This window comes from Symphalangus syndactylus, chromosome 5, assembly GCF_028878055.3.
Source record: "Symphalangus syndactylus isolate Jambi chromosome 5, NHGRI_mSymSyn1-v2.1_pri, whole genome shotgun sequence".
In the NCBI taxonomy this organism is placed as follows: domain Eukaryota; kingdom Metazoa; phylum Chordata; class Mammalia; order Primates; family Hylobatidae; genus Symphalangus; species Symphalangus syndactylus.
The window spans coordinates 5,660,084-5,686,112 of record NC_072427.2 but is presented as its reverse complement, the minus strand read 5'-3'; the positions used below and the strand labels follow the sequence as shown (position 1 = coordinate 5,686,112).

At 47.4% G+C, this 26,029-nt stretch overlaps 1 protein-coding gene across 3 annotated transcripts in view; it reads left to right on the top strand.

The window, feature by feature from the left end:
- Window positions 1–24,586, top strand: part of ALDH1A3 (aldehyde dehydrogenase 1 family member A3) — a 36,575-nt gene extending 11,989 nt beyond the window's left edge. Inside the window, exons 4-13 of one of the 3 annotated variants that reach the window (XM_055277050.2) lie at window positions 793–922; window positions 1,228–1,289; window positions 2,237–2,365; window positions 4,251–4,364; window positions 6,399–6,501; window positions 8,887–9,071; window positions 13,825–13,989; window positions 15,382–15,539; window positions 16,939–17,013; window positions 22,675–24,586. In XM_055277050.2, the coding sequence (XP_055133025.1) occupies window positions 793–922; window positions 1,228–1,289; window positions 2,237–2,365; window positions 4,251–4,364; window positions 6,399–6,501; window positions 8,887–9,071; window positions 13,825–13,989; window positions 15,382–15,539; window positions 16,939–17,013; window positions 22,675–22,747 (1,194 nt within the window). In that variant the 3' untranslated portion in view covers window positions 22,748–24,586. The remainder of the gene's footprint in view (window positions 1–792; window positions 923–1,227; window positions 1,290–2,236; window positions 2,366–4,250; window positions 4,365–6,398; window positions 6,502–8,886; window positions 9,072–13,824; window positions 13,990–15,381; window positions 15,540–16,938; window positions 17,014–22,674) is intronic. The other 2 variants (XM_055277052.2, XM_055277053.2) reach the window with 2 other exon arrangements.
- The last annotated feature ends 1,443 nt before the right edge of the window (window positions 24,587–26,029 follow it).

Genomic DNA, 26,029 nt, shown 5'->3' with positions numbered 1-26,029 from the left:
GTGTCAGGGCGGCCACTTCCTGCAGAGGCGGATGACTGGTGGTTTCAGCGCTGGGCTCAACTGGGGCCACTTGTCTGAGGGACAAAGGGGTTCTCTTCCACCCAGGCTGGAAATAGAAAAGAATCCTTGCCATTGAGTGGCTGCACACTCGCCCTGGGTAATCACCTCCCTCACCAGCAGGGCAGTCTGCTCCCTTCCGACTCTGCATCCGGCTGAGCTCCGCAGTGCAGGAGGGAAGGATTGCATCTTTGTGCTGGGGGCACGACCCTTCTCGGCTCGGTCACTTTCCACAGCCACGCTGGCAAGCCTGACCGAGAAGGAAGAGCCTACATCTTCCCTTTCTCTTTTGTTCAAGGAGGGCAGTTCCCACTACAGCCACCCCAAAGCCAGCGAACCTTCAGAGAGCTTCCTGGGAACGCACAAGCACACACGACTGGCCACACAGCAGAGGCCACTGTGCTACAGATCAGATGCCAATGTGCATTCCTTCCCAGCACAGCTTTAAATCCACCTGGCCTCCAAGGGGCCCTTCAAAGAGGGTGCATGTCTATATTTTGGCCCACCACCCTGCAGCCCACTTTAGGTGTTTTGAAATAAAAGCAATCCTCATACTCAGAGACAGGCCTCGCTTTACATTTGGTGTCATGCTTTCTGAAGAGGCGCATCTGACTGTGAGGTCTACAGAGCAATGTCCTAGGACTGTGTTCTCTCCCCAACTTCCATCTTTAACAGCCTGACAGTGCAAAAGAAAAGCAAGCCACGTCTGAAACAGACATCATCTTGGTATTGCAGGCCCTGGAGACGATGGATACAGGGAAGCCATTTCTTCATGCTTTTTTCATCGACCTGGAGGGCTGTGTTAGAACCCTCAGATACTTTGCAGGGTGGGCAGACAAAATCCAGGGCAAGACCATCCCCACAGGTGAGCAAGGTGGATTACAGCTTCATCTGGGATCCCTTTGGGGCTGTATCTTTTCATTAATCCAGAGCCCCTCCTGACTGTTTCCCCAAGGCACCATTCCCAACCCCACTCCCTTTCCAAATGGTGCTGCCAATTCTTCTTCTAAGAACTTCACTTTTAAAGTTGAGGTCAAATCACTTCTCTGTATAATAGACAAGAATTGAATCTGGCACCCCTGTGGGTTTCTTTCCTCTCTTTTCACTACTTGAAGTTCCTAACCTGGATTAAGTGAGTGTGTCCTTCCCCACCATGTAACCCTCTTCCAGATGACAACGTCGTGTGCTTCACCAGGCATGAGCCCGTTGGTGTCTGTGGGGCCATCACTCCAGTAAGTATGGCAGCTTTTCTCAGTAGATTCTAGGTAGATCCCACCCCACTGCGCTGTGTCCTTTGGAATCAGTTTCTGGTGTGTTTTTATCTGATTGCACCAGCACTGAACAAGCATTTTCTTTGTGGCATGGAACTCCATGCTTGGGGGCTCTTGAGATGGATTAGACCGCATTTCTGCTCTCCTAAGATCGGCTTTAGGCATGCCACAGAAAGCACTGTGGATTCCAGCCAGAGTGGTCAGGAATGGCCAGCATTCCCAGGAAGGTGAGCTCTTAATTGGGCCTTAAAGATAAGAAAGACTTGTTCAACAAGAAAAAGGATTTTCCAAGGAGTAGGAATGGCCTAGGCAAAAGTGTAGAGGTGGCTGGGCTACTTGGAAGGGAACAGCAGGAAAGCTGGTGGGGCTAGAGCTCAGGCGGGAGCAAAAGTGAGGAAAAGGGTGAGCACACGTGGCAGGTGGCGTGGGCCAGCTTCCAGCAGCTTTGGCTGCTAAGGGGCTGGGACTTTATTCATTGGGCAGCGGGGATGCTTATAGGTGCCCAAGAAATGCAACAATGCTGCCTGTCTGCTTGGGAAGCCTCTGGCCATTGCAACAACAGCCAGGCAGGAAGCTGAAGAGCCAGGTGGCAACATGAAGTAAGGATTGGAAAAGTGCCCGTGGAGGCAGGGAGGAGGACACGTCTTCAGCAGACGTTTTAGACGGGGAGGTAGAACACATGCAACAGCATCGTCTTTGCAAAGGCTGCCTATTAGTACCACCCAGAATGCAGTGTAGGAAGTGCTGTGCAGGAATGCAGTTCTGATCATTGAACACTCCTGTGTTACCCCATATACCCCAAATCCAGGCCATGAAAAGCAAGTGTCCTCCACAAAGGCGTCGTTGGGCACATGGGACAGGGTAGGAGGGTGGATCTGGGCCCCCAAAGCCCCTGTGCTCTGTCGCAGTGGAACTTCCCCCTGCTGATGCTGGTGTGGAAGCTGGCACCAGCCCTCTGCTGTGGGAACACCATGGTCCTGAAGCCTGCGGAGCAGACACCTCTCACCGCCCTTTATCTCGGCTCTCTGATCAAAGAGGTGAGACATCCAAAAAGAAAATATCACATGTTCTTGGTAACATTCCCACTCCTAGGAACCAGGCCACCGTCACGAGACGGGACAGTGGCAGACTGCTGGCAATCGAGTGGGAAGGGAATGACTCCCAGTGTTTTGCTTGGCCACTGCACGTTCTTTCTCCTGCTTGTGGCCACCGAGCTGGAGAAACTCCATTCCTCCCAGTGGTCCTAATCAGAATACTTAACTCTTATTATGGCCTTAAACCTATGGTTGAGGACCCAGTGGTTTGTCTAGAGAATTTGCAGGGGGGGGTCAACCAAGAGGGAGCCAAATATTTGGGAGGTTCTCTGGGATTTGCCTTCTCAGTTGATGAAATGGTCCGTTTTTCTCTGGAGAGGTGGCCTCGCCAGCTCCAGCTGGGCGGCTGCAGCAGTCCGTGTGCCTGGTCCCTGCTAATCAATGCCCTCTGCTCTGGATGCAGTCTCTTCTCCCTCAGGCAGCCAGAACTTAGAGAAACAGAGGCTCAAAGGGAAACCTCCTTCCAGACATACCTTTAGTCATTCCATCCCCAGGTTGTATGGAGCAAAGATTTAGAGAAAGCAACAGGAAGCAAAGAGGGACAGAAGAAAAGATCCATTCCTTTCTCTTCTTAGTCGGGCTGATATGACTGGGAGGCAGGTCCACGGTTGCTTGGAGGCACGGTGGGAACAGCTGGTGATGAGCCAGTTTCCCACTTTCCTTTGGTGATGTGGGGCATAATTAAGTCACACTGGTGAGACTTAGGAATTTGAAAATCCCAACTGTTAAGAAACAGTGCCTAAAAATCTAAAGACTCAAGCACCATTTCTAAAATCTTGACTCTCTGAAATAATGTGTTCTAAGTAAGACTCAGCACAGGTGGGCAAGAGCATCCTCCACCTCGTTTGTTTTGTGTTCTTGCCTGATAAAGAGGCTTAGTATACGAAAAACACGAGGCATGAACGTGAATGAGGTGGCAGGTCCCTGCCTTCCAGAAGGGCTTGCTCCAGGTGAGACCCAGGTTGAACAAGCAGAGAACTTTAAGGGAGTGATACCCTGTCACCATTTGGAACAAATAATGGGTCTGATTAAAAAATGAAAACTGGGCTGGCGCGGTGGCTCATGCCTGTAATCTCAGGACTTTGGGAAGCCGAGGTGGGCGGATCATGAGGTCAGGAGATTGAGACCATCCTGGCTAACACGGTGAAACCCCGTCTCTACTTAAAAAAAAAAAAAAAAAAAAATAGCCGGGCGTGGTGGCGGGCACCTGTAGTCCCAGCTACTCGGGAGGCTGAGGCAGGAGAATGGTGTGAACCCGGGAGACGGAGCTTACAGTGAGCCAAGATCGCGCCACTGCACTCTAGCTGGGGCAACAGAGCAAGACTCTGTCTCAAAAAAAAAAAAAAAAAAAAAGAAAGAAAGCAAAAAAAAACTGAAGCTCTTGGCAGATATTTTGCAGGTGCCTCTGATCCTGGGCAGGGGGTTCTGATCAAGCTACCCCTTCCCCTTAACACATACACACACACTCTCTCTCTCTCACACACACACACACCCCACGTGGAAAGGTGCTGTGCTACAGGCGGGCCATGGCCACCTTGAAGCATAATGACACGTTTGCACTGCATATCACTTTGGGATGGGGTCCCCCCTCAAGAAGAGATGGGCATCTCCCGTTGCCCAGCCTGCACACTGGGCTGGCAGCTGGGGGTGAGAAGCCCAGGTCAGCTCCCAGGGTGCCTGAGGTCAACTGCATGTGGGTCCTGGGTAAATCCAGCCCGGCCCGGGCTTCCCTGTGGGGATGTGACACAGCCACGGCTCTCAGCCCAAATGTGGATCCGTGGTGGATGAAGTCCGTTCTTCTTCAAGTGCCATCTTGATTTCTTCCCAGGCTGGGTTCCCTCCAGGAGTGGTGAACATTGTGCCAGGATTCGGGCCCACAGTGGGGGCAGCAATTTCTTCTCACCCTCAGATCAACAAGATTGCCTTCACCGGGTCCACGGAGGTAACCCTCCTCACGGGGCGCTGGGGAAAGGGAAAGGGGCGCGTTACTTGACACCCGTGAACTTTTCCTTTGACAGCCTTTAATATGATTTGTTTTTCTTCTAAATTTGACCATGTTTTAGTACATAACAACCAGTTAAAAAAGTCACTGGCCTAGTTTCCAAACTAAATAAATATCTAATAGAACTCAGAAGCCTGAGAAGAAAAGATTGAGAGATAAGATAAAGTAAAAATGTAAAATATTCATCTGTCAAACAACACCATAATTAAGATTAAGAGATAAATAACAAGCTCAGAGAAAAATAGTTGTGATGCATGCAGTGCTCCAAGAATTTATATCCATCATATGTAAAGTGCTCCTACAAATCAATGAAAAAAAAAAACTGAATGGTAGAAAAATGGGCAGTTCAGAGAATAGAAGTACTAATTGCCCATTAAGCTTAAACTAGTTTGCTGGTAATCAGGAAAATGCAAATTCAAACAAAATCAGACTTTCCTTTTGCCTGCCAGATTGCTAAAAACTGAAATGGTACTACTGAGAATACGGGGAAGCAGGCACTCATCAACACTTTCCCTGAGATGCACGGTGTTTTGGTAACACTCATCCAACATTTAAAAGTGAAAAACTTTTTGATTCAGAAGCTCCATTTCAAAAGAAAAAAAACAACAACTTAGAGAAATTTTCTCAGGAGGCTTCAGGGACATACTTTCAAGGCTGTTATATTCATTCTATGAAATGTTTTACAGCTGCTACAACAAGGAAAGCTGTCCACGATCTATTGTTGAAGCACAAAACAGCAAACTGTAGATTACCCACAATATGATCCCATTCACAAAAGTGTGTACTTGTAGAAGTAGAAATTATCTGGAAGGATTCCCAAGAAATCATTACTGATGGCCACCTATGGGGTGGGCTCGGGGCAGAGCGGGAGGGAAGCTGAAGGCTTTCTCCCTTTAGTTTACATACATCTCTATGTGGAACTACTTTTAATGAGAAAGTATTTCTTCTGTACTTAAAAAAGAAAAAAACACCCGCGCAACGAGTGTCCCCATCCCCCTCCTTAGTTAGTCCAGCCCTGATGGATGCTGTTACTCTCCTTGGGGACAGACATTGTGCCTGTGGATGGATGCCAGACCTCATTCAGCCATCGCCCATGAGCTTGCTGATGTTAAAATGCACTCACGCCTTAGCACTGGAGAAAACAGCCTCAGCCCCCGAAGAACCCGGGCCGCCCCTTGCTAGCTTCCGGCTCTAGGCCTCCGCGTCTGTGCTGGTCTCTGAGGATCTTCCCAGCTCTGAAGTTCGCGGTGCTGGGCTTTACTTGTTGCCCTGGATAAGTCACCAAGTCATGTTGGGCCAGCCCCTCCCCTCCAGGGGTGCAGTGGGCAATGGGAGAGACCCCATGGGGGCATTGAGCACGACTCGTGAGTGGCTCTTCTGCTCACAGCGCACCCCTTCCCTCCCTGCCTGTCTGCGGCAGCCTCAGTCTTAGAGTGTGTTTCCAGAGAATCAGCTCCTTCTCATCCTGAAGGCTGGCTGCCCTCGCTCCTTCTCTAACACTTGGAGGTTCCCTCACATCACACCAAAGAGCCCCACAGAACCACCTCCCTACTGGGCTGTTGGAATTTCAGCTGTTTCTAGTGAGAGGTAGAAGAGAGCCCTTTACCAGACTGGCTGGACCAGCCTGCTGGGCTCAGAAGGATGGGCACCAGGACAGGTGGGCGGGCAGCGGCCCTGTTCCCAGCCAGCTCTGTGGGCTCCCAGAGGCTCTAACTCACACCTGTAAGTGGAGCGGCTCAGACCAAGGATCCCAGGATGTCATGGTCTGGCATGGGAGGAGATGCTGGCAGAGGGGAGGAGATGCTGGCAGAGGCCAGGAGAGTGAAGCGACAGCATCGGGGCCTGGAGTGCCTGGGCAGAGAGCCAGGCGGTGGCACTGCCACCTGGGCTTGATCAGAATGTTCTCTGATGTTTGCATCTGGGCCAAGTTCAGCAACATCCAAGGTAAATTGTGATCTGTGTTCTGTCCTGGAGGTTGGAAAGCTGGTTAAAGAAGCTGCCTCCCGGAGCAATCTGAAGCGGGTGACGCTGGAGCTGGGGGGGAAGAACCCCTGCATCGTGTGTGCGGACGCTGACTGTGAGTCTCTGCCCTCCTGGGCTTTGCTGGGGCTTCAGGGCATCCATCCGTCTCTCCCCACTTCCTGGCCTGAATTCAAAACCAACTGAGAGTAAGATGCCTGCACCCACAGTGGGGATGCTTCCACCGTAGGCATCCCGCCCATAGTCAGCCAGCTGCAGACAGGCAGGCGGACATCAAAATGCCAGCTTTACTGCTAGTAGAAAGCTGCCTTCTAGTGCCAAAATGACATGGCTTGAGTGGCACCTGAGAGGCTGCCTGTTTCTGCGCCTCAGCATTAAGTTTACCTGCCTGTCCCTACAGAGCTGGGGTCACGAGGAGCAGGTCTGGCTTCCCCTCCAGAGCCCCCCGGGAGGGGTGGGGAGGGCAGGTGCCGCCCACTCCCAGCCGTTCATTCTTCTCCCCTCCAAGTCACGTTTCCTATCACATGTTTTAAGATCTCTGAAGAGTGGAGATGCTTTTTCCTTGTGTCTCAGACCTGATAAATCAGAGGAGGGCAGTAGCAACTGATCTTTCAAATTACCCTCTTTGCCTGGTTCTAGGCCTGCACCCCTGCCCTGGGAAAGCAACCTGCCCAGCAGTTTGGGGATAGCTTGTGTCTTGACAGAGCCAAATGACACGACATTAAAATATATGCTGTTGTTGGCTGCCATGTCCACAAGAGCGAAGGAAGGGCTGGCCGGGCATTCATTCACCTGGTGAGAGGGTCAGCTGTCAAAAGGTGTGACTTCCCACATGCCTTGAAACACCTTTCCTTAAAGAAAAGCCTCCCCACCTGTCCACTGGTGCCAGAAATTCCTGTCATGGAGAACAAAGCCTTTCATTTCACACTCAGATAAGGTTGGAATTGCAAATATCCTTGAGAAAAATGACCCTGGCACAATTTCCTACTAAGGTGTAAATGACTGATATCAGTTCCTTTCTGGCAGCTGGCTTTCACAATGGGAGAAAGGACAGGAGGAGGGAACAGGCTCTCAGGAAGGAAAGGGGAGCTGGGTGTGAAGATGGACTTTCCATTTCTTGCCTGGGTTAGTGTTTCCTTGTGGAAGCACCATTAGTGCTATGAATAGCAAATGGTTTTTGGAGCCGCATGGAGCATTTCTGGCACTGTGACTCACATCTGGAGTCCCAAACAGCCAGGACTCCTGTTTTGCATTCCTGTGCCACCATATCTGTATACGCCACCTGCATTGAAGTTCATCTTCCTCCTCTTGGGGAGGGAAACTGCAGCTAAAGCACAGGACTAATTGTGTTTGAGGCTTGGTTTTACTTACAAGGGTCATAAAAACATGCTGTGTAGCCACCTCCTACTCCTCATCAGGGCAGTGCCAGTCCACAAATTACATCCTGACACAACCGGCATCCCAGGCAAGACATCAAGGGTAACAAGCCACCATTCCCCTGCCGCTTCGCCTCACCCCTAGCTCCGTCAGGAGCAGGAAATGAGTCTGTTATCTTGGAGGAGGGGCAGTTCCAAGTTGGGACCTGGCCCAGCCAGCTGCAGGGGTCAAGCGTGCAGAGAGGTACCCCCAAACCTTATGGTGCTATCCTGCTACCACTGAAACTTGCACAAATGACTCAGCTAGATAGGAGCAGCCTCCTTCTCAAAGCCAAGGGCAAAGTCCCTTGGAGCAGCCCCTATGGAATTGGAATGGATCACCTTCCAATGCCCAGAGCCACTGCCAGCCTCTATGCAAAGGAAATCTGCATTTCTAAAGCAAGCAATAGTGCGGGGGTTGGTGGTGATGAAACCAGCCAAGGGTTGAACACTAGAAACCCCTCTGTAGACGTCAATGACATCCCAATACCATTCCTATCCACTAAGCATGTCCCCCAAGTTCTTATTCTCTAAACACCCTCTAGCTCGGCTTGAATAACTGGTTTTAGTTCAGAGTCAACTCTGCAACTTGGAGTCAGCCCTTCTAAGTCACGCACATGATGTTACCTTACTTAATAAGACCCTTCTTTTACTCAAAGTGAAACATTTTGGCTTCTTTAGAAGTTCTCGCCAGTGGGCCTACATCAATAATTACCAAAGTTTATTCTATAAAACATTAGTCCTCTAGAAAAAGGGGAGGGGAGGGTTACATAGGCAAGTGAAATAGGGAGTGCTATGACTCTCTGGACTTATTAGCATATTAAAGGTACTGAGAAGTCCTGCAGTCAGGGAACTGATTTAACCCCAAACTTGGTGGACCCCCAAATCCTTTCTCCCTTCCTCTCTGTTTGGGAAAGTCTGCAAACAAAATTAATTTCTGAAATGCAGCCATCCTGGGGCCTGTTTTCTTGTGTGGGCAATTAGAATTACAGCTGTCGCCAGTCCTGCTTTAACGACTTAATCGCTTCCTCTCGATCCGCCCGCCTCCCTCGCCCCTCCCCCTCCAGTGGACTTGGCAGTGGAGTGTGCCCATCAGGGAGTGTTCTTCAACCAAGGCCAGTGTTGCACGGCGGCCTCCAGGGTGTTCGTGGAGGAGCAGGTCTACTCTGAGTTTGTCAGGCGGAGCGTGGAGTATGCCAAGAAACGGCCCGTGGGAGACCCCTTCGATGTCAAAACAGAACAGGGGCCTCAGGTAATCCCCCTGGTGTGTCTGAACCCATGGTGCTTGTCTAGGGGCCGAAGCAGGCAGTTCCATGGCTACCGCCTACAGGGTCTCTCTCCAAGGAAGGAATGCTGACCTGTCCTGCCCAGGAGGAAACTGATCAGCAACACAATCCTGTCAGGTCCCGGGGGCTCATGAAAGGGGGCAGGACACACTGAGGCATGGGAGGAGGGCGCTGTTCCCAGGGCAGAAGGCCATCTGTGTGAACCCTCCACTCTCCAGGATGGCCTCCCTACAGAAAATGGGCTATAGGCTGGCTGAAGGCAGCAGAGTGCAGGCAGGGTGTGGCCTGGAGTCTCAGTCGCAGCCCAAGGCCCTCAAGCCCACGTGGGTTACAGGACAAGGTGAACCATTGGAAACCAAACAATCCCAGCTGGAGAGAGCCTGGGGCACGAGAATGTATCTCCAGGCAGTAGCAACGTGTCTCTGGAGGCTGAGTTTGGGAAGCCAAGGACAGGATGAAAATGATCATAACCACGAGATTTAATATCCTCTTTAAAAGGGCACATCCTGTATCACTTTCTTACTAATTATGAAGTGAAGCAGATGGATAAATATTTAAAAGAGGGCAGCCTGACCATCCCATGCATTATTGAAATGGAGCTCAGCAGCCACTCACTTTGCTTTTAGCCAAAGTCCTGCCCCAGCCATGAAATTTCAAGTCACATGTCCATGACTTCCCCACGTGCGTCCATCCCGGGAGGCTGCCACTTCCCCTACTGTGACAGCACTGCGTGTTTACAGGGGAGGCCGCTGTGGATCTGAGCTCAGATTTGGCCCTGGGCTTTATGAAAGTCACAAAAATCCTTCCATGCCCAAGTTTCCTCATCTGGAGAATGGGAGTAATCAATGAATATTATGAGAATTTCATGGCACCTAGGGAGTATTCAATTATGGGCAGGTTTTATTTTTAAACAGGAGGAAGCTTTAAATGACAGGTTCTCCAGTCTAGGTGGCAGTGAGTGTCTGTGCATGACATCAGGCTGTCCTGTGGGGATGCCCTGGCTGGGGATGAAGGGAGGGCCTCGAGGAGGGGTGCGTTTCTGGCCATTAGTGCCCACCCTCCCCTGGCCCCAGCCCACACACTGCGACACCACGTGACCCTGGCAGAACGCACTTCTTCTTGTGGCTAACATTCCTTCTCCTCAGTCATTGCCTGCCCAGCCTCTGCCCCATACCCAGCGGTCAGTGACACAAGGTTTTCTAATGGCCTCGGCTGGATTTCAGATCTGAACGCAAACATGACCACAAGTCATTATCGAATCTGCCGTGAGTTTTAAAGCTAATCCAGAATCAGTGGGAAATATGTGAACTGATCCCCATACAGAGGAAACTTTTTTACCCCATTGTTATTTGCAAGTCTCTTTCCATGGCTCTTGGCTTATGCCTGATGTCTCAGTCTTGACTTTTGAGGCCAGATACACCAATTTCTTCCAAGAGAACAGACAGAGGCAGAATGGGTGCTGATTTCATCCGTGCATTTATGCCACCACTGAAAGTCCTTCTGAAAGCTCACTAAAGCCGTCTAACCTCAGCATATTATTTTAGAACGCTGTTGGGGTTTTCTTTTCTTCCAAAGTGCTTTTTCATCTACGGTAATAAGATTTTACTCTGAGAGGACTTACAGCTGTCTAAATAGTCCTGTCTGTCTCATGCCTGTAAAGCAGCTAGCTGACCTAGATCCGGGTCCACGGCCGCGCTAGCGCTCACAGGAATGCTCCAAAATCATTCAGGTTTATTTGGCAACTGAGCAACGAGGCACATAAACATTATGCAGGCCACCTGGCCGGGCAGGATCCGGCAGCGTCCTCCCGGCAGAGAGCCGAGCACAGCCTTAAGCCAGTCCTGTGGGGGCCGTCTTTCCCCGTTGCTGGTGTTGTGCCCTGCCGCGTCATCTCACTTCCTGGCAGGTCTCTCTTCCTGTACTGTAAGGCACCAGCTGACATTTCATGGAGGATTATTAGATTTAAACAATGTGTTCCTACGGACTCTCCAGGGAGTGTTGAGTTTGGATGTGTAGGGTTTCCACAGGGACCCGGCACTGCCTGCAGGACAAACAGGGTCTTCCAGATGGCATATGCCCAGCAGCCAGGGAGGACCTGCAATTGGGTGAAGCCCCTTGGCCCTTTTGGCCCCTCAGGGAGGAGAAGATCAGCTCAGCAACATCTGGAACTGTTAACCTGAGACCTGGTTCACCCAGAGAGAAGTTGAGAGAACCTTGAGCTCTTCCAGGATCTGTTGCAAAGCTTTTTTTGTTACTGTTTTTGTTACTTTTTTTGAGTGGAGTCCACATACATGGGTCAAACCCCAAAACGCCTAAAAACATCTATAGTGAAAGGGTTCCCGCCCCTCTCGCCCCCACCTTTGTACACCTGGTTCTTACCCTTCTCCCCACGGTATCCCCAGTTCTTAGTTCCTCATGTTTCCCTCTAGAATGTTTTCATGTGTATACAAGCAGATGAATGCAACTCCTGATTACCTTTGTTATTTTTACACGAAAGTTACCGTGATAGTGTACTATCTTGCACTTTGTTTATTGTTCCCTAAAAACACTTGAAGAGCTCTTTATACCAGTCCATGGGAACCTGCCTGATTCTTTTTCACATGTGTACGGAATTCTGCTGGATGAAGCCACCAGAATTTCAGTAACATCTTCTGATTAGCATGCGGGTATGTGCAGTCACACACAAGGCCTCAGAGTATGTAATTTCACATACACACAAGGAAATCCCTGGGACAGCTTTCCCAAAGTGGGTTGCTAAGTGGGAACACATTTGTAATTTCCTTAAGTGTTGCTGAATTACCTTCCATAGAGGCTGAACCAACGAGTATTCCTACCAACATTCTAGAAGCTTGTCTGTTTCTTTACCCTTTCCAACAGAATATGGATTTTTGCCCATCTGAGAGTTAAAAATGGTATCTTGTCTCATTTTAATATGCATCTACCACTTATAATAAGTGAGGTAGAACATCTTATTATATATTTAAAAACCATTTGTATTTCCTTTATTATCAAATGTGCATTTGCTTTGCATATTTTTCTTTCAAATTGTTGGGCATTTTTCTTATCACTTCTAAGACCTCTTTACATGTGTAGTAGAGAGATTAGCTTTCTATGAATATGACTTGTTAATATTTTTTCCAAGTGTGTTGTTTTGCTCTTTTTTATGATAATTTTGTCCCCCTCACTTTTTTTTACATACTCAAAATTATACATCTTTTCTTTTTTGGTTTCTGCATTTTGAGTCATTAGAAGGCACTCCAAGTTTGCAGGATAAGTCTCCTACATATAAAACTTTTATGGTTTTGTTTTTCCTGGTTATATCTTTGATCTATTTGGAGTTTGGCCTGGTATAAGGTGTGAGGTATGGATCGGAGTTAGTATTTTTAAACTGGGTTTGGAGTTTGGCCTGGTATAAGGTGTGAGGTATGGATCTGAGTTAGTATTTTTAAACTGGGTTTGGAGTTTGGCCTGGTATAAGGTGTGAGGTATGGATCTGAGTTAGTATTTTTAAACTGGGTTTGGAGTTTGGCCTGGTATAAGGTGTGAGGTATGAATCTGAGTTAGTTTTTTAAACTGGGTCCATATTTCATGAGATGATTGGTCAAGTGGCATGCATGGCTTATGCTATGTCTCCTGCTCCTCCAGGACAGACTGTCATCCAATTACACTGCTGGGTTTGCTTGTTTTTCTGTTTGTGATTATTGGAATGAAACCAGTTTTCCCATCTAAAAATCCCAGCTAAAGTAAACCTAGTAAAGCTTTGTCTTTCCCAGCCAAAGAGGAGGGAGACCAGCCACAGATCATGATAAAGGACAAGATTCCCATAGATTTCAGGAAGAAGGACCAGTGGAGGGGGCAGAAAGAGCATTTTCTCCCTTGAGCAGTCTCCCAAAACGGTGTGGTTTTGACAACTGGTCAGTAGCGTGTTCACAAGCTGTGTTTCAGGCTGGTGGTACAGGGCAAACTCCAGCCAAGGAGACGTCTAGACAAGATAGCAAAAGGGAGAGTCTTTCTCATGAGCTGTTTCCACCAACCAAGGAGCAGCCCCACCACCCCACCTGGAGGCTCATTCTGCTTTGTCCCCAGGGGTGTTGAGTAAGGTGGTTAGCTTTTCTTCTCACTTCTCTGCACCATGACAGGAGAATTCCAGTAACTATTACCCTGATTCATGGTGCCAACTGAGCAGGGCACAGGGTTGCCAGTTGATACGTGGCACCCAGGTAGACATGAATTTCAGATAAACAGTGAATGCACTTTTAGCTTAAGTATATCCCAAATATTGTTTTGGGACATACTAAAAAAAATTGTGTCATTTTTCTGAAATTTAAATTCACTGGGCATCCTATATTTTTATTTGCTAAATTTGGCAACCTGAGTAGAATGTAAAGAGTTGGGAGAAGAAAGAATGTGACCACTTCAGACCTGTGTCACTCATGGACTAACTTTGCTGCATGGAAAAGGGAGATAGAAGTGTAAATAAGTCCCAAACCTCCAGAGGATGAGACTAGTCTATCTCCCCATCTCTCCCCTGCTCCAAAGAGCCCAGCTCTGTGCATCAGAGGAATATTTGCCTGAAAGGCACATTAGTTACATGGATCATGGCTTGACAAGAACGTGCAGAAGGAGGACGGCTGAGCATGTTGAAGGCCACCGAAAACATGAGATGGCAGCCACTGCCCAGAAGGAAGCTAGGCTGTACTTCTTGTTCGTGTTTTGCAGATTGATCAAAAGCAGTTCGACAAAATCTTAGAGCTGATCGAGAGTGGGAAGAAGGAAGGGGCCAAGCTGGAATGCGGGGGCTCAGCCATGGAAGACAAGGGGCTCTTCATCAAACCCACTGTCTTCTCAGAAGTCACAGACAACATGCGGATTGCCAAAGAGGAGGTACAAGGGGGCTGTGGCAAGGCTACGGCCTGCGGGGCCTTTCAAACTGGAGTCCTTCCCTAGGGCCCAGGGATCCCAGAAATCCTTGTGATCTGAGTGTTTTTTTGTTTTTGTTGCTGTTGTTGTTTTTTCTTTGTGGTCTTTCCCCTCTCCTTTGGGGTCCCTAGGGAAGCCGTTTTATCCCTGCCTCTGGCGAACTCCAAGCATGATACAGCAAGTACCTTGTTTGTTCTAGCTAGTTTTCTCTCATGGCTCACCCTCTCCGGGAGCAGCAAGCCCTCTCTGATTTTCTAACACACCCGGTCCCTGAGTCAGTCATGCAGCCGCAGGTGGGGAACTGTTGCCACCTGTGGATTTTGCCAGGAATCAATTCAAGAACCTGTGGATTCAGGGCCCAAAGCCGCCTTCAGTGCCCCTAGACTGAACTTCAAGTGTTCACTCAAGGAACATGTCACAGCTGGAATTTTTATTGACATTTTCCACCACGGACATCTTGGAAATGAGGGAAATTAAGGAGACCCCTCCCTTCCACTGTTACACTACACGGGAACTGGTTCCCACACAGCATTCGTAAGAGGAGAGCTGGATCCCGGGAGGTTAGACCCTGGACGTGGTGTTTTGGGGCACATAAAAGGATGAGTCCCTGCCAAGGGCTTTCTAGGGCAGGCATTTTAGAGGCGTCTTCCTTGAGATTGTTATGTGCCGTGATGGCATAAAGCTCAGCTCCTTAAACATCCCTGTGACGAGAGGTCCTGGGGAACCCAGAAGGTATTTTGGCAGGCCAGACACCATCCTGCCGGCTTATAATTATGTCTAATATTGAGTCAATTACAGGCTCCCTTCAAAATCGCCTTTAAACGTTCAAGCCTTAGTTCTTCCATTGCCTTTTCTTTACTATGTCACAAACTGTGGTGAATATTGTGTCATTCCTTCCCCTGGTAGTTATTATGGAAACATTCTAGGGTGTCTTCCTTGGTAAAAACACAGCTCCAAGAGGTAGGAGCACAGTCTTACAAAGTGCCTGCAGATATCCTTCAAGATAACTCTCAAAAAAGTTACCTAAAGGTTTTGTGTTCTGTGCATCTATGGGTTACTCCAAGGCTCTCTGGCTAGGTTTCTCAGAAACCCTGATGACAACAAGACATCTTAAACACAGCATGTATTTTTTGTTATTATTTTTTATTTTTGTTTCATTTTAATCCTTCCCTTCAGTCTTCAACGGTAATGCAGCTAAAGCAATGTTTGGACGTTCTTTCTTCTCTAATCATCATTTTTCAGGCATGTGTGTGCTCTGGGCATATGAAAAACATGTAAAGAGAAGGAAATGCTTGTTCACAGCATGCATTTCCATTCAGTCATGCCTCTCATTGCCATTCTTGCAATTAATCATAGATTTTCGGGCCAGTGCAACCAATACTGAAGTTCAAAAGTATCGAAGAAGTGATAAAAAGAGCGAATAGCACTGACTATGGACTCACAGCAGCCGTGTTCACAAAAAACCTCGACAAAGCCCTGAAGTTGGCTTCTGCCTTAGAGTCTGGAACGGTCTGGTGAGTTGACTGTGTGTGTATTTCAGCTGTCCTGAGTTGCTTCTTGCTAAGTTCATTATTCTTCTATTAACTGAGAGTTTCTCATTGTTTACATTGTATATTATGTACCAAGCCCTATCTCAGTGCTTCCTTCCATCTTCATGACCACCTTCTGAAGTAGATGCCATTATGTCTCCATTTCATAGATGAGAAAATTGAAGCACAGAAAGATGAAGTGACTTGCCCAGGGTCACACAGCTAGCAGATGGCCAAGAGGGCTCCAGTGCCTGTGCCTGTGACCCCTGTGCTGTACTGCCCCTCAACTTTATTTTCCATTCTGATTCTAAAAGCAGTTCATGCCCATCTGCAAAATATGGATACTAGTCTCTGCCTCATCAGTAATTCTGCAGATTATGTTTTGTGATCCCCATTTTAAAGATTAATGAATTGGGGCTCAGAGAGGTTGAGCAATAAGCCCAGAATCATATAACCAGGAAGCAGGAGAACTTTCGGGTCATATCTGTTCTCATTTCAAAGCTAATTCTTATTCCTCTGCACCCTGATCTTTCCTTTCTTTCTTTCTTTCTTTCTTTCTTTCTTTCTTTCTTTCTTTCTTTCTTTCTCTTTCTTTCTTTCTCTTTCTTTCCTTCCTTCCTTCCTTCCTTCCTTCCTTCCTTCCTTCTTTCTTTCTCTTTTTCTTTCTTTCTTTCTTTCTTTCTTTCTTTCTTTCTTTCTTTCTTTCTTTTTCTTTCTTTCTCTTTCTTTCCTTCCTTCCTTCCTTCCTTCCTTCCTTCCTTCCTTCCTTCCTTCCTTCTTTCTTTCTCTTTCTTTCTTTCTCTTGCTTGCTTGCTTGCTTTCTGTTTTTTTTTTTTTTTTTTTGAGATGAAGTCTCTCTCTGTCCCCCAGGCAGGAGTGCAGTGGCGCACTCTCAGCTCACTGCAACCTCCACCTCCCAGGTTCAAGCAATTCTCCTGCCTCAGCCTCCCCAGTAGCTGGGACTACAGGCGCATGCCACCACGCCCAGCTAATTTTTGTATTTTTAGTAGAGATGGGGTTTCACCATGTTGGTCAGGCTGGTCTTGAACTCCTGACCTCAGGTGATCCATCCGTCTCAGCCTCCCAAAGTGCTGGGATTACAGGCGTGAGTCATCATGCCTGGCCCTCTCTTCTTTTTTCTCCCCTTGTCATTTCATTCCTATCCCAATGAAACACACTCTGTACTTGAGGATTTCCAAATTTTAGTTGCTGATGGGAAGAATGAGAAGACAAAAGTCGAGAGCACCTTGTGTTTTCATCATGGAAGCTTTGGCAAAAGACTATTTATTAGACAATGCCCTGCATCGGGGGCTCAGTGGCTGCAGTGCCAGGAGCCAGGGGGTCTTCTCCAGATGACTCTGAGCTTTCTTCCATTCTTTTCTAGGATCAACTGCTACAACGCCCTCTATGCACAGGCTCCATTTGGTGGCTTTAAAATGTCAGGAAATGGCAGAGAACTGTAAGTGTTTCCATCATTCTGAGCCTGCCATGGGCTGAACACAAGATCCACTAGATTTGCAGGCAGTGACTCAGGCTCCAATCTGCTGACACCCCCCCACCCCCGCCGCACTGTCTGGGCCAGCTGTGTCCCTCTAGGGCTGGTGGGAACCAATCCCTTCCTCTCTCCAGCCCACCATCCCCACCCTTCCCACTCACATCCTCAGCCTGCCCCACTCCAGGCCTCAGCTTTTGTGTCTGCCCAGCACCCATCATGCTGGGGACATTCAGTGGATATTTGACAGAAGCTCCCTGGACAGGGACACAGGCAGAACTGAAAAAGTGTGCTTTTGCCAGATGTGGGGTGTCATTATTCACACAACTCCCCACTCACAGCAGTGAAGACAGGTAAGGCTGACCCAGGTAAGGCTCCTACCTGCTGGGTCCTTTTTTCTGAGCCTAGCAGGGGCCCCCTCGCAGGAGGCATATGACAACACCTCCTGCTGGGCCTCTGCAGCCCTCTCAGTATATGCAAGCCTACTGCAAATCCCTCCACTGTGTGTGCAAACCCACTGCAAATCCCTTGACATGCGTGTGCAAACCCACTGCAAACCCTCCACTGTGTGTGCAAACCCATTGCAAACCCCTCCACTGTGTGTGCAAACCCACTGTAAGCCCCTCCGTGTGTGTAAACCCACTGTAAGCCCCTCCATGTGTGTGTATAAACCCAATGCAAATCCCTCCACATGCGTGTGCAAACCCACTGCAAACCCTCCACTCTGTGTGCAAACCCACTGCAAACCCCTCCACTGTGTGTGCACACCCACTGCAAACCCCTCCACTGTGTGTGCAAACCTACTGCAAACCCCTCCACTGTGTGTGCAAACCTACTGCAAACCCCTCCACTGTGTGTGCAGACCCCTTCACACTTCCTTTTTTGTCCTGCCTGCTGGGAAAATGAGTTCCCTAGGTTTAGATTAATGGGTGGAACTTCTTGCATCTGGCCCAGGCCCAGAGCTGGCTAGAGCATCCCGGGAGTGGAGATGTGTGGTTTCCAGCTGGACACTGTCTTCTCTCCCTAGCTCGGGATTTTATTAGCCTGTATGGACAAACATTTTGTAGGATCAGTGTTCCCAAGGAACCATCTGCGACAACACCCCGGGTTCCTGGGACATCTCTAGGGACCCAAACTCTTCCTTGTATTTCACCAGTCTGTCCTATTTATATACAAATGTACTCCCTTGTTTGCACTTCTTCCAGCGGGAACAGACTCAAACGCTTCCCCTCACCTTGGGCCTGGGCTGGGGCCTTTTTGTGGCTTTCTTTTGAGATTCTTAAAGATGCTATGAAGGGATGGGCCTGGCTTCCATCCCCGAACAGATGTTCTTGACCAGTCTATGTGGAATTGGGGGCCTGTCCCCCTCCCATCTCAGTCCTGCTTTGTAGTCCATCCCTGACTCTCGGCAAATCCCCCAAGGCGTCTGCACATGTGAGTGAAGTGTGCCCATTAGCCTTCCCCTTATCCCTATGGCTGGCTTCGCCTTCAGCGGACATCAGTAATTCTTGGCTATGAAACCCCTTTGCAGAAATTGCATTTCCTCCCTCTAGTGGCCTATTTGTATTTGAGTTCTGTGAGCCCCTGCTTCATCACTTCTTACACCTGCGCCGCCAGGGACAGGCAGCCGGGGCTGGGGTCACCAGGGTCCCCTCTTGGGCCCTCCAACAGCAACAGTGCTGGCGACAGCTGGGATTTGCTAAGCACAGACTCTGCAGCAGGCTCCGTTGAGCTCTCTGTGCCTGTTCCTTCATACCATCCTCACGCCCATCCATGAGATGGGTCCAGCTGTTTTCAGATGAGAAAATGGCACAGGAAGCTGGTAGGTGACAGTCAGAAATGAATGCTGGCAGCTTAGTCCTTAGACCCACCACGGTGCAGGACCTTGCTCAACAGGGATCACCCTTGTCCGCCACCTGTTCGTGAGGCCACCCAGGGTTTGCATGGTCATTTCTCCTTTCATCTGCTGCCTTCAACCAGCTGGGTCATTAGGGCTGGGGAACCCAGACCCCACACAGCCCTCCTCCCAGAGGCCAGACACAGCCTCACCCCACAGCAAGAACTCCAGTCCCCGCAGCAAATGTCCCTGGGCATAGAAGCTGCAGGGCCCCCAATCCCTGGCGTGTACTGCTTTGCACTGCTGATTCGCCCTCATTGCAACCTTCCCTCTTGCCACCCTAACAGCGCTTTCGGCTCCTTAACACCCCCTCGCCGGGCACAGAGCAGGGCTTGGTGAGGACTCACTGAACACAGCCCATGTGTCCTCCTGCCAGTTAGCCTCCATTGGGACTTTTTTGAACGTCTGTTTTTTAGACCCTTGGCCTATATTTTCTCAAGGCTTTTGATAAAATATTTAAAAATAATTCACAAGGAGCCTAGAAACTGCCTGGAAAACCAATTTCTGTCTTCAGTTGTCTCTAATTAATGTCTTCATGTTGCAAGAAGTTCCCCTTTTTTAATGCTGGAGCATCGTGCGGGGGATTCCATGGTTTTCCCCATCCCCGGCCACCTGGACTGGGCTGGCTTCTGGCCGCCCACCCACGGGCCCCTCCGGGAGCTGTTTCTGTGCGGGTCTCAGGATGGAGCTCGAAATTCCTCTTCCTCGTGGGCGCCTTTCTTCTTAATAAAAATGGTACAGTAACCAAAAAATCTACACAATAGAGATATGGAAAGTCAAGGCTTCCCTCCCTGACCTTCAGTCCCATTTGTTAGAGGTAAACGTTGTTCCGTCATTCATTTGTTCGTTCATTCTTTTGTTTGCTTGGCAAATATTTCTTGAGCATCTTTGATTCACCAGGCATGATGCTAGGCTCTGAGCATACTGCAGTGAACCACACAGCCACCAGTCCCAGGGCCTCCTGACATTCTGGTGAGGTTTAATAGGGTAAGGCTGGGCTCATGGGCAGCTTTGAACTCCAAAGTGGATGACACTAGCTGAGAATCCATTTAGGAGATGTCCCACTGGGTGGAATAAGAGCAGCAAGAATTTGAACCAGGACAGCAACTTCAGAAATGAAAGAATGAGAGGAGCTATGTATTTATTCTTAAAGGAATGCTTTAATCCTACTGCATGTGTTAGTTATGTGTTAATTCAATCTGATTTCATCACTTTGTTTGCTTTTCTTTCCTTTACTAACTTGAGAAATAATTATTGGCTTTGAATTTTTACAATGCAACATTATGTTTTCACTTTTTAAAGTGTATTGTGCATTTTATTTGCATACAATGGATTTATATTTGTGTGTTATTTTCTGTTTTCAAATGAAATGGGAGCAAGCTATATTTTGTTATTGAGACTGGGTTTTGGATATCCTTCCATTCTTTTTATTGATGGTCTCCTATGAGGAACTTTTGTGTATTTCCAAGGGGTTTTGCTATTACAAACCATGCTGATGTACTTCCTTGTGTATACAAGTGGAAGTATACACTTGTGGGAGATTGTTTTCAGAATAAATTACTAAAATTGAGTAATCTGCCACATGAAAAGTGGGCTCACCACTGTTTTGGTGACATTTCTTCAATCGTGATGGCATTGAGCACCATTTTCACACTTCTTGGTAATTCATATTTCTTTTTCTGCAAACTAACTATTCCTGTCCTTTGTTGATTTTTCCATTTGGGTATTTGTGTTTTTCTTGTTGGTTTGCAAGAGCTCTTTGTATGTTAAGGAAAATCACACTCTGATTTTTACACAGTGTTGTAATTTTTTTTTCTAGTTTGTCATTTGGGAGTTTTTGATGGAGTCTCTGCTCTACAAAAGTAGAATTTAGCATTCTGTTTGTGGCTTTTATATTTTGTGTTTTATTTAGGAAAGATTATAAAATAATTCACTTATTTTCGTGGGTTCTGGAACTATTTGTTTTAGGAAATGACCTAAAAATCTCAATGGCACCTATCATTCATTTTCTGCCTAACACATAGTAGCGGCTCTATATGATTATCTGTAATTGTTATAATTACAAGGAGGTGATGGTATTCCCATTTGATAGTTGATGAAGTTGAGGCTCAGGGAAGGCAAAGAACTTACCTAAGCAACATAGTTCTAAGCCAATGGTTCTCTAACTTCAGTATGCATCAGAATCACTTGGAGGACTTGTTAAAATATAGATGTCTGGGCCCCACCATAGAGTTTCTGATTCAGTAAGTTTATTAGTTTTTTTATTGCTCCTACAAGAAGTTACCATAACATCAGTGGCTTAAATAACATAAATCTATTATCTTATAGTTCTGTAGGATAAAAATCTGACACAGGTCTCCCTGAGCTAAAATCAAGGGCTGCATTCCTTTTTGGAGGTTCTCAAGAGACAATCCGCTTCCTTGCCTTTTCCATCCTCTAGAGGCTGCTCACATTCCTAGGCTGGTGGCCCCATCCTCCATCTTCAAAGCCAGCACTGCTGCTCTCTGAACCTGTTTCTATAATCTCATTTTCCTCTGCCTCTCTTCTTCTGCCAGTTTTAGGGACCATTGTGATTACACTGGGTCTGCCTGGATGATCCAGGATAGTCTCCCTCTTTTAAAGTCAATTGATTAGTAACTTGAATTCCATCTGCAACATTAGTTCTTCACTATGTAGCCCAACGTATTCACAGGTTCGGGGGATCCGATTTTGGATACCTTTGGGGAGATCCTTATTCTGCCTATAATAGTAGGGCTGGGGGAGGCCTGAGAATCTGCATTTCTGGCAAGTTCAGCAGTGAGGCTGATGCTGCTGGTCTGGGGACCACACTTTGAGAACCATTGATCTAAGGGAGGAGATGGGATTCTGTCACAGGTCTTTTTAACTACAGAGACTCCAGTGGCCACCTCTACCTTCATCTCTTCCTAAACAAGCACACATTTTTCTTCACCTGACAGCAGATCAAGCCCTTAGAGGGATTTAAATCTCTCCAAAGCTGCCTCTTGGGTCTTGGAAGGGAAGCTACCCTGAAGACGGCCCATGGTGCCAGGGAAGGATCACCTGAGCCCTGCAAGATTTAAAGAAAGGAACTATACCAAGGATGTGAACCCAAGGGCTGTGGCCTCCCCGTGTCCAGTCTGTGCTAACGTCTGCTTCCCTCACGCCCCCTAGGCTGGCCTCACTCTCTGACAGCTGGTCCCCAGTTGTGCACTCTGAGGCCAACTTCAGGCCCTTGGTGTTCTTCCCTCTGGCCCTCTGGCCACATCCCCAGCCAATAGCTTTGGGCCTCTGCCTCTTCTGTCTCCTCTTCAAGCAGCTCCCAATTGCCATCTAAAAGTTATAAACCCTGTGTAATTTCTGCTCCTACCTTGTTCACACCCACCCCACTGTCCACCAGGCCCTCTCTTTTTGCTCTCTCTTGCCACCCCAGGGAATTCACCTCTTTACTTTTTTTAAATCCCCTTCATTCTCTAAAGGTAAACCCTTAGTCCTGGCCATTTCAAAAGCATCACACACAAGAAGACCTTGATATTTACATTGAAGTCACTATGCAGCTACTGACACTTTCCAGTGGTGTTATAGTCCTGGCTATTATTCCATGAAGTCGTCACATTTTGACCTTTTGCATAAGCCTCCAGTGGCCTGATGGAATGATGAAGCATTAGAACAGTTTCTATACAATGGCTAAGGGACGTGCCCATTTTGAATTTTCCTCTTTTCTGTGATCACAGAGGTGAATACGCTTTGGCCGAATACACAGAAGTGAAAACTGTCACCATCAAACTTGGCGACAAGAACCCCTGAAGGAAAGGCGGGGCTCCTTCCTCGAATATCGGACAGTGGAATGTGGCAGATGAAATGTGCTGGAGAAAAAAATGACATTTGTGACCTTCCCAGGACACATTCTTCTGGAGGCTTCACATCTACTGGAGTTGAATGATTGCTGTTTTCCTCTCACTCTCCTGTCTATTCACCAAGCTGGGGATGCCTATATGCTGTCTGTGAAATCGCAGTCCTGCCTAGGGAGGGAGCTGTTGGCCATTTCTGTTTTTCCCTTTAGACCAGATCCTGGAGACAGTGAGATACTCAGGGCATTGCTAACAGGGAGTGGTATCTGAAGTGTCCAGCAGTTGCTTGAAATGCTTTGCCGAACCTGACTCCAGTACGAATGTGGGAAAACCCCCCTGTGTGTTCTGCAAGCAGGGCTCTTGTGCCTGTGATCTCCTCAGGGTGGACCTGCTCGTAGAGCAAGCCACGCCTCTTTCCGAGGTAAAGGTGGGACCATTCCATGGGAAAGGATTCACAGTAAGGTTTTTTGTTTTTGTTTTTGTTTAAAAAAAAAAAAGGATTTCACAGTGAGAAACTTTTGGGAAGTGCATATCGTGGAAGGGTGTCAGGGTCTTTGTGGATTGCATATTGACATTGACCGTGAGATTCATCTTCAAACCAATACTGCCTTTGGAATGTGACAGAATCAATAGCCCGGAGAGCTTAGTCAAAAACGATATCACGGTCTACCTTAACCAAGGCACTTTCTTAAGCAGAAAATATTGTTGATATTACCTTTGCTGCTAAAGATCCAATCTTCTAACACCACAACAGCATAGCAAATCCTAGGATAATTAACCTCCTCATTTGACAAATCAGAGCCGTAATTCGCTTTAACAAATTATGCATTTCTATCATGTTCACTAACGTCTTATGATAGGTCTGTGTAGTCTTCCTTTTCTCCAGTTCCGTTACCCATTTTAGATTAGTAAAGCGTACACAACTGGAAAGACTGCCGTGGTAACACAGCCTTGTTACTTTTAAGTCTTATTTTGATATCAATTTCTGATTAGTAAATAACACCTGGATTCTATGGAGGACCTGGGTCTTCATCCAAGTGGCCTGAGTATTTCACTGGTAGGTTGTGAATTTTTCTTTTCCTCTTTAGGTATTCAAATGATGATGTGCAATTTCATGTTTTAACTTGGGAAACTGAAAATGTTCCCACATAGCTTCAAAAACAAAAACAAATGTATAATTTGGATACTTTTATGGTTACTAACTAGTACTTTCCTAATTGGGAAAGTAGTGCTTAAGTTTGCAAATGAAGTTGGAGAGGGCAATCATAAAATGAGGCCCCGTATCAGAACCTGTGTGTGTGTATAAGGAAAACCGTGTGTAAAATGGGCCTATCACCCTTGTCAGAGATATAAATTACCACATTCACCTTCCCTCCATCAGCTAACACATCACTTATACTACCAATCACTTGTTCAATCAGGATTTGGCTTCATACACTGAATTTTCAGTATTTTATCTCAAGTAGCTATAGACACTAACCTTGATAGTGATATGTTAGAGGGTTCCTATTCTTTCATTGTACAATAATGTCTTTAATATGAAATGCTACATTATTTATAATTGGTATAGCTAATGTATCTTTTTATAGTTGTAAGTACACAGAGGTGGTATATTTAACCTTCTGTAATATACTGTATTTAGAAATGGAAATATATATAGTGTTAGGTTTCACTTCTTTTAAGGTTTACCCCTGTGGTGTGGTTTAAAAATCTATAGGCCCGGGAATTCTGATCCTAGTTGCAGATCGTATTCCACAATGCAAGAATGATTAAATAAAATTGGATATTTGAGAAACATTATGCTTTTTCATTTAAAGACCGAAGTCATTTGAATTCGATGGTAGGCCTTTCTCTTTCTGAGACCTGTATGAAATGGCTGATATTAAAGCAGGATCAATAATGTAAGCATAAAATTACATTTGCTTGGTCAGTCGGGCCCAGTGCTTTGCCTGAGTGTGAAACCCATTTCTGTGGGCTTGGGGGTTGACCAGGCGAGGAGCTGGGCCTCAGAGGTTCCGTGTCATAGCTGGCTGAGTTTCAGCTGTTATCTAAGCTGCCTGAGTCTCCTTTTATCATAAAGTAGTGGTGATGTCCGTGTAGGAAATGGTGGGGAGGACTGCATGAGGGTTGACCGACAGCATTGTGCCCCTGATGGTGAGCACAAGTGTCTGTTTTTGTCACCTTTTCCTCTACAGAAATCTAGAGGATCTAGAGAAAGGATCAGTTTGGGTTTTACTGACCTCAAGTTTCTAAAGCTTCTAAACAAGAAGCCTCAATCACCACGTTGTGAGCTGACGCTGCCATTGGTTCAAGATCGTTGCTGGTCCTGGGGTACGCCCTCCAGGCTCATCCTTTGCATTTGATGTGGAAAGTCCAGATCACTTTGACATGGGCGGCAAAGCACCACCACTTTAGTGAAAAACTTAAGGGAGGCTGGGATCAGATCTCTTGTAAGATACATACTTATGTTAGGAGAATTTAGACACATTATTTAGAGACGTCCCATTTCTCAATCCAAATGTGAGCAGAAAACTACAAGAGAAGGATATTTTCCCTCCTTTGGTGTCCCGGAACGTGACTCCCTGAATGGAGCCGCTCTGGGAACGATTGGAGGGTGTGGTGTGCGTGTGAGCACATGGTTTGTGTGCCTGGTGTGCGTGTGGGGGTTGGCACACTCTCTAGAAGTGGACGCTTTGGGATGTCCTAGCTTCTCCTGCTGGTGAATGGAGCCTTTCTAATGACTTTGCTCCCTGCTCCTGGGCATGAGCTTGAAGGGGGATCATGAAGGGCGTTTAGGAAGTTGCTCAAGGAAGACTGTCCGAGGAAACTGCGTACTGGGCTGCAGAAAGACAACCGGAAAACGCACTGAAGGAGCTCTCAGCCACTGCGCCTTCAAGAAGGCAGAAAAGTCAGTTCAGGGAGGTGCCTTCCAGCTACCCCGCCCACTCTGGAGGGGTCATTCCAACCTCGGGTGCTGAGAATCCGGGTGGGATCACCAGCAAAGGCTAGAGAACCCTGGGTCAGCGACCCTTAGGAAGAAGTGGAAAGGAATCTCAGCTGCAATAACCTTCCTATGCGAAGCTGTGGCTAACACATGCCTAATGGCTAGAATTAAATGCTGGGAGTATGACGAGCTCAACATAGGTTATCCGCGTGTCAAATGTTCCTGCTGTTTTCTACAGTGGGGACATTTCCTAGCCTATTCCCAAGCTCATTTAGAAGGGAAGTGGAGGTGCCC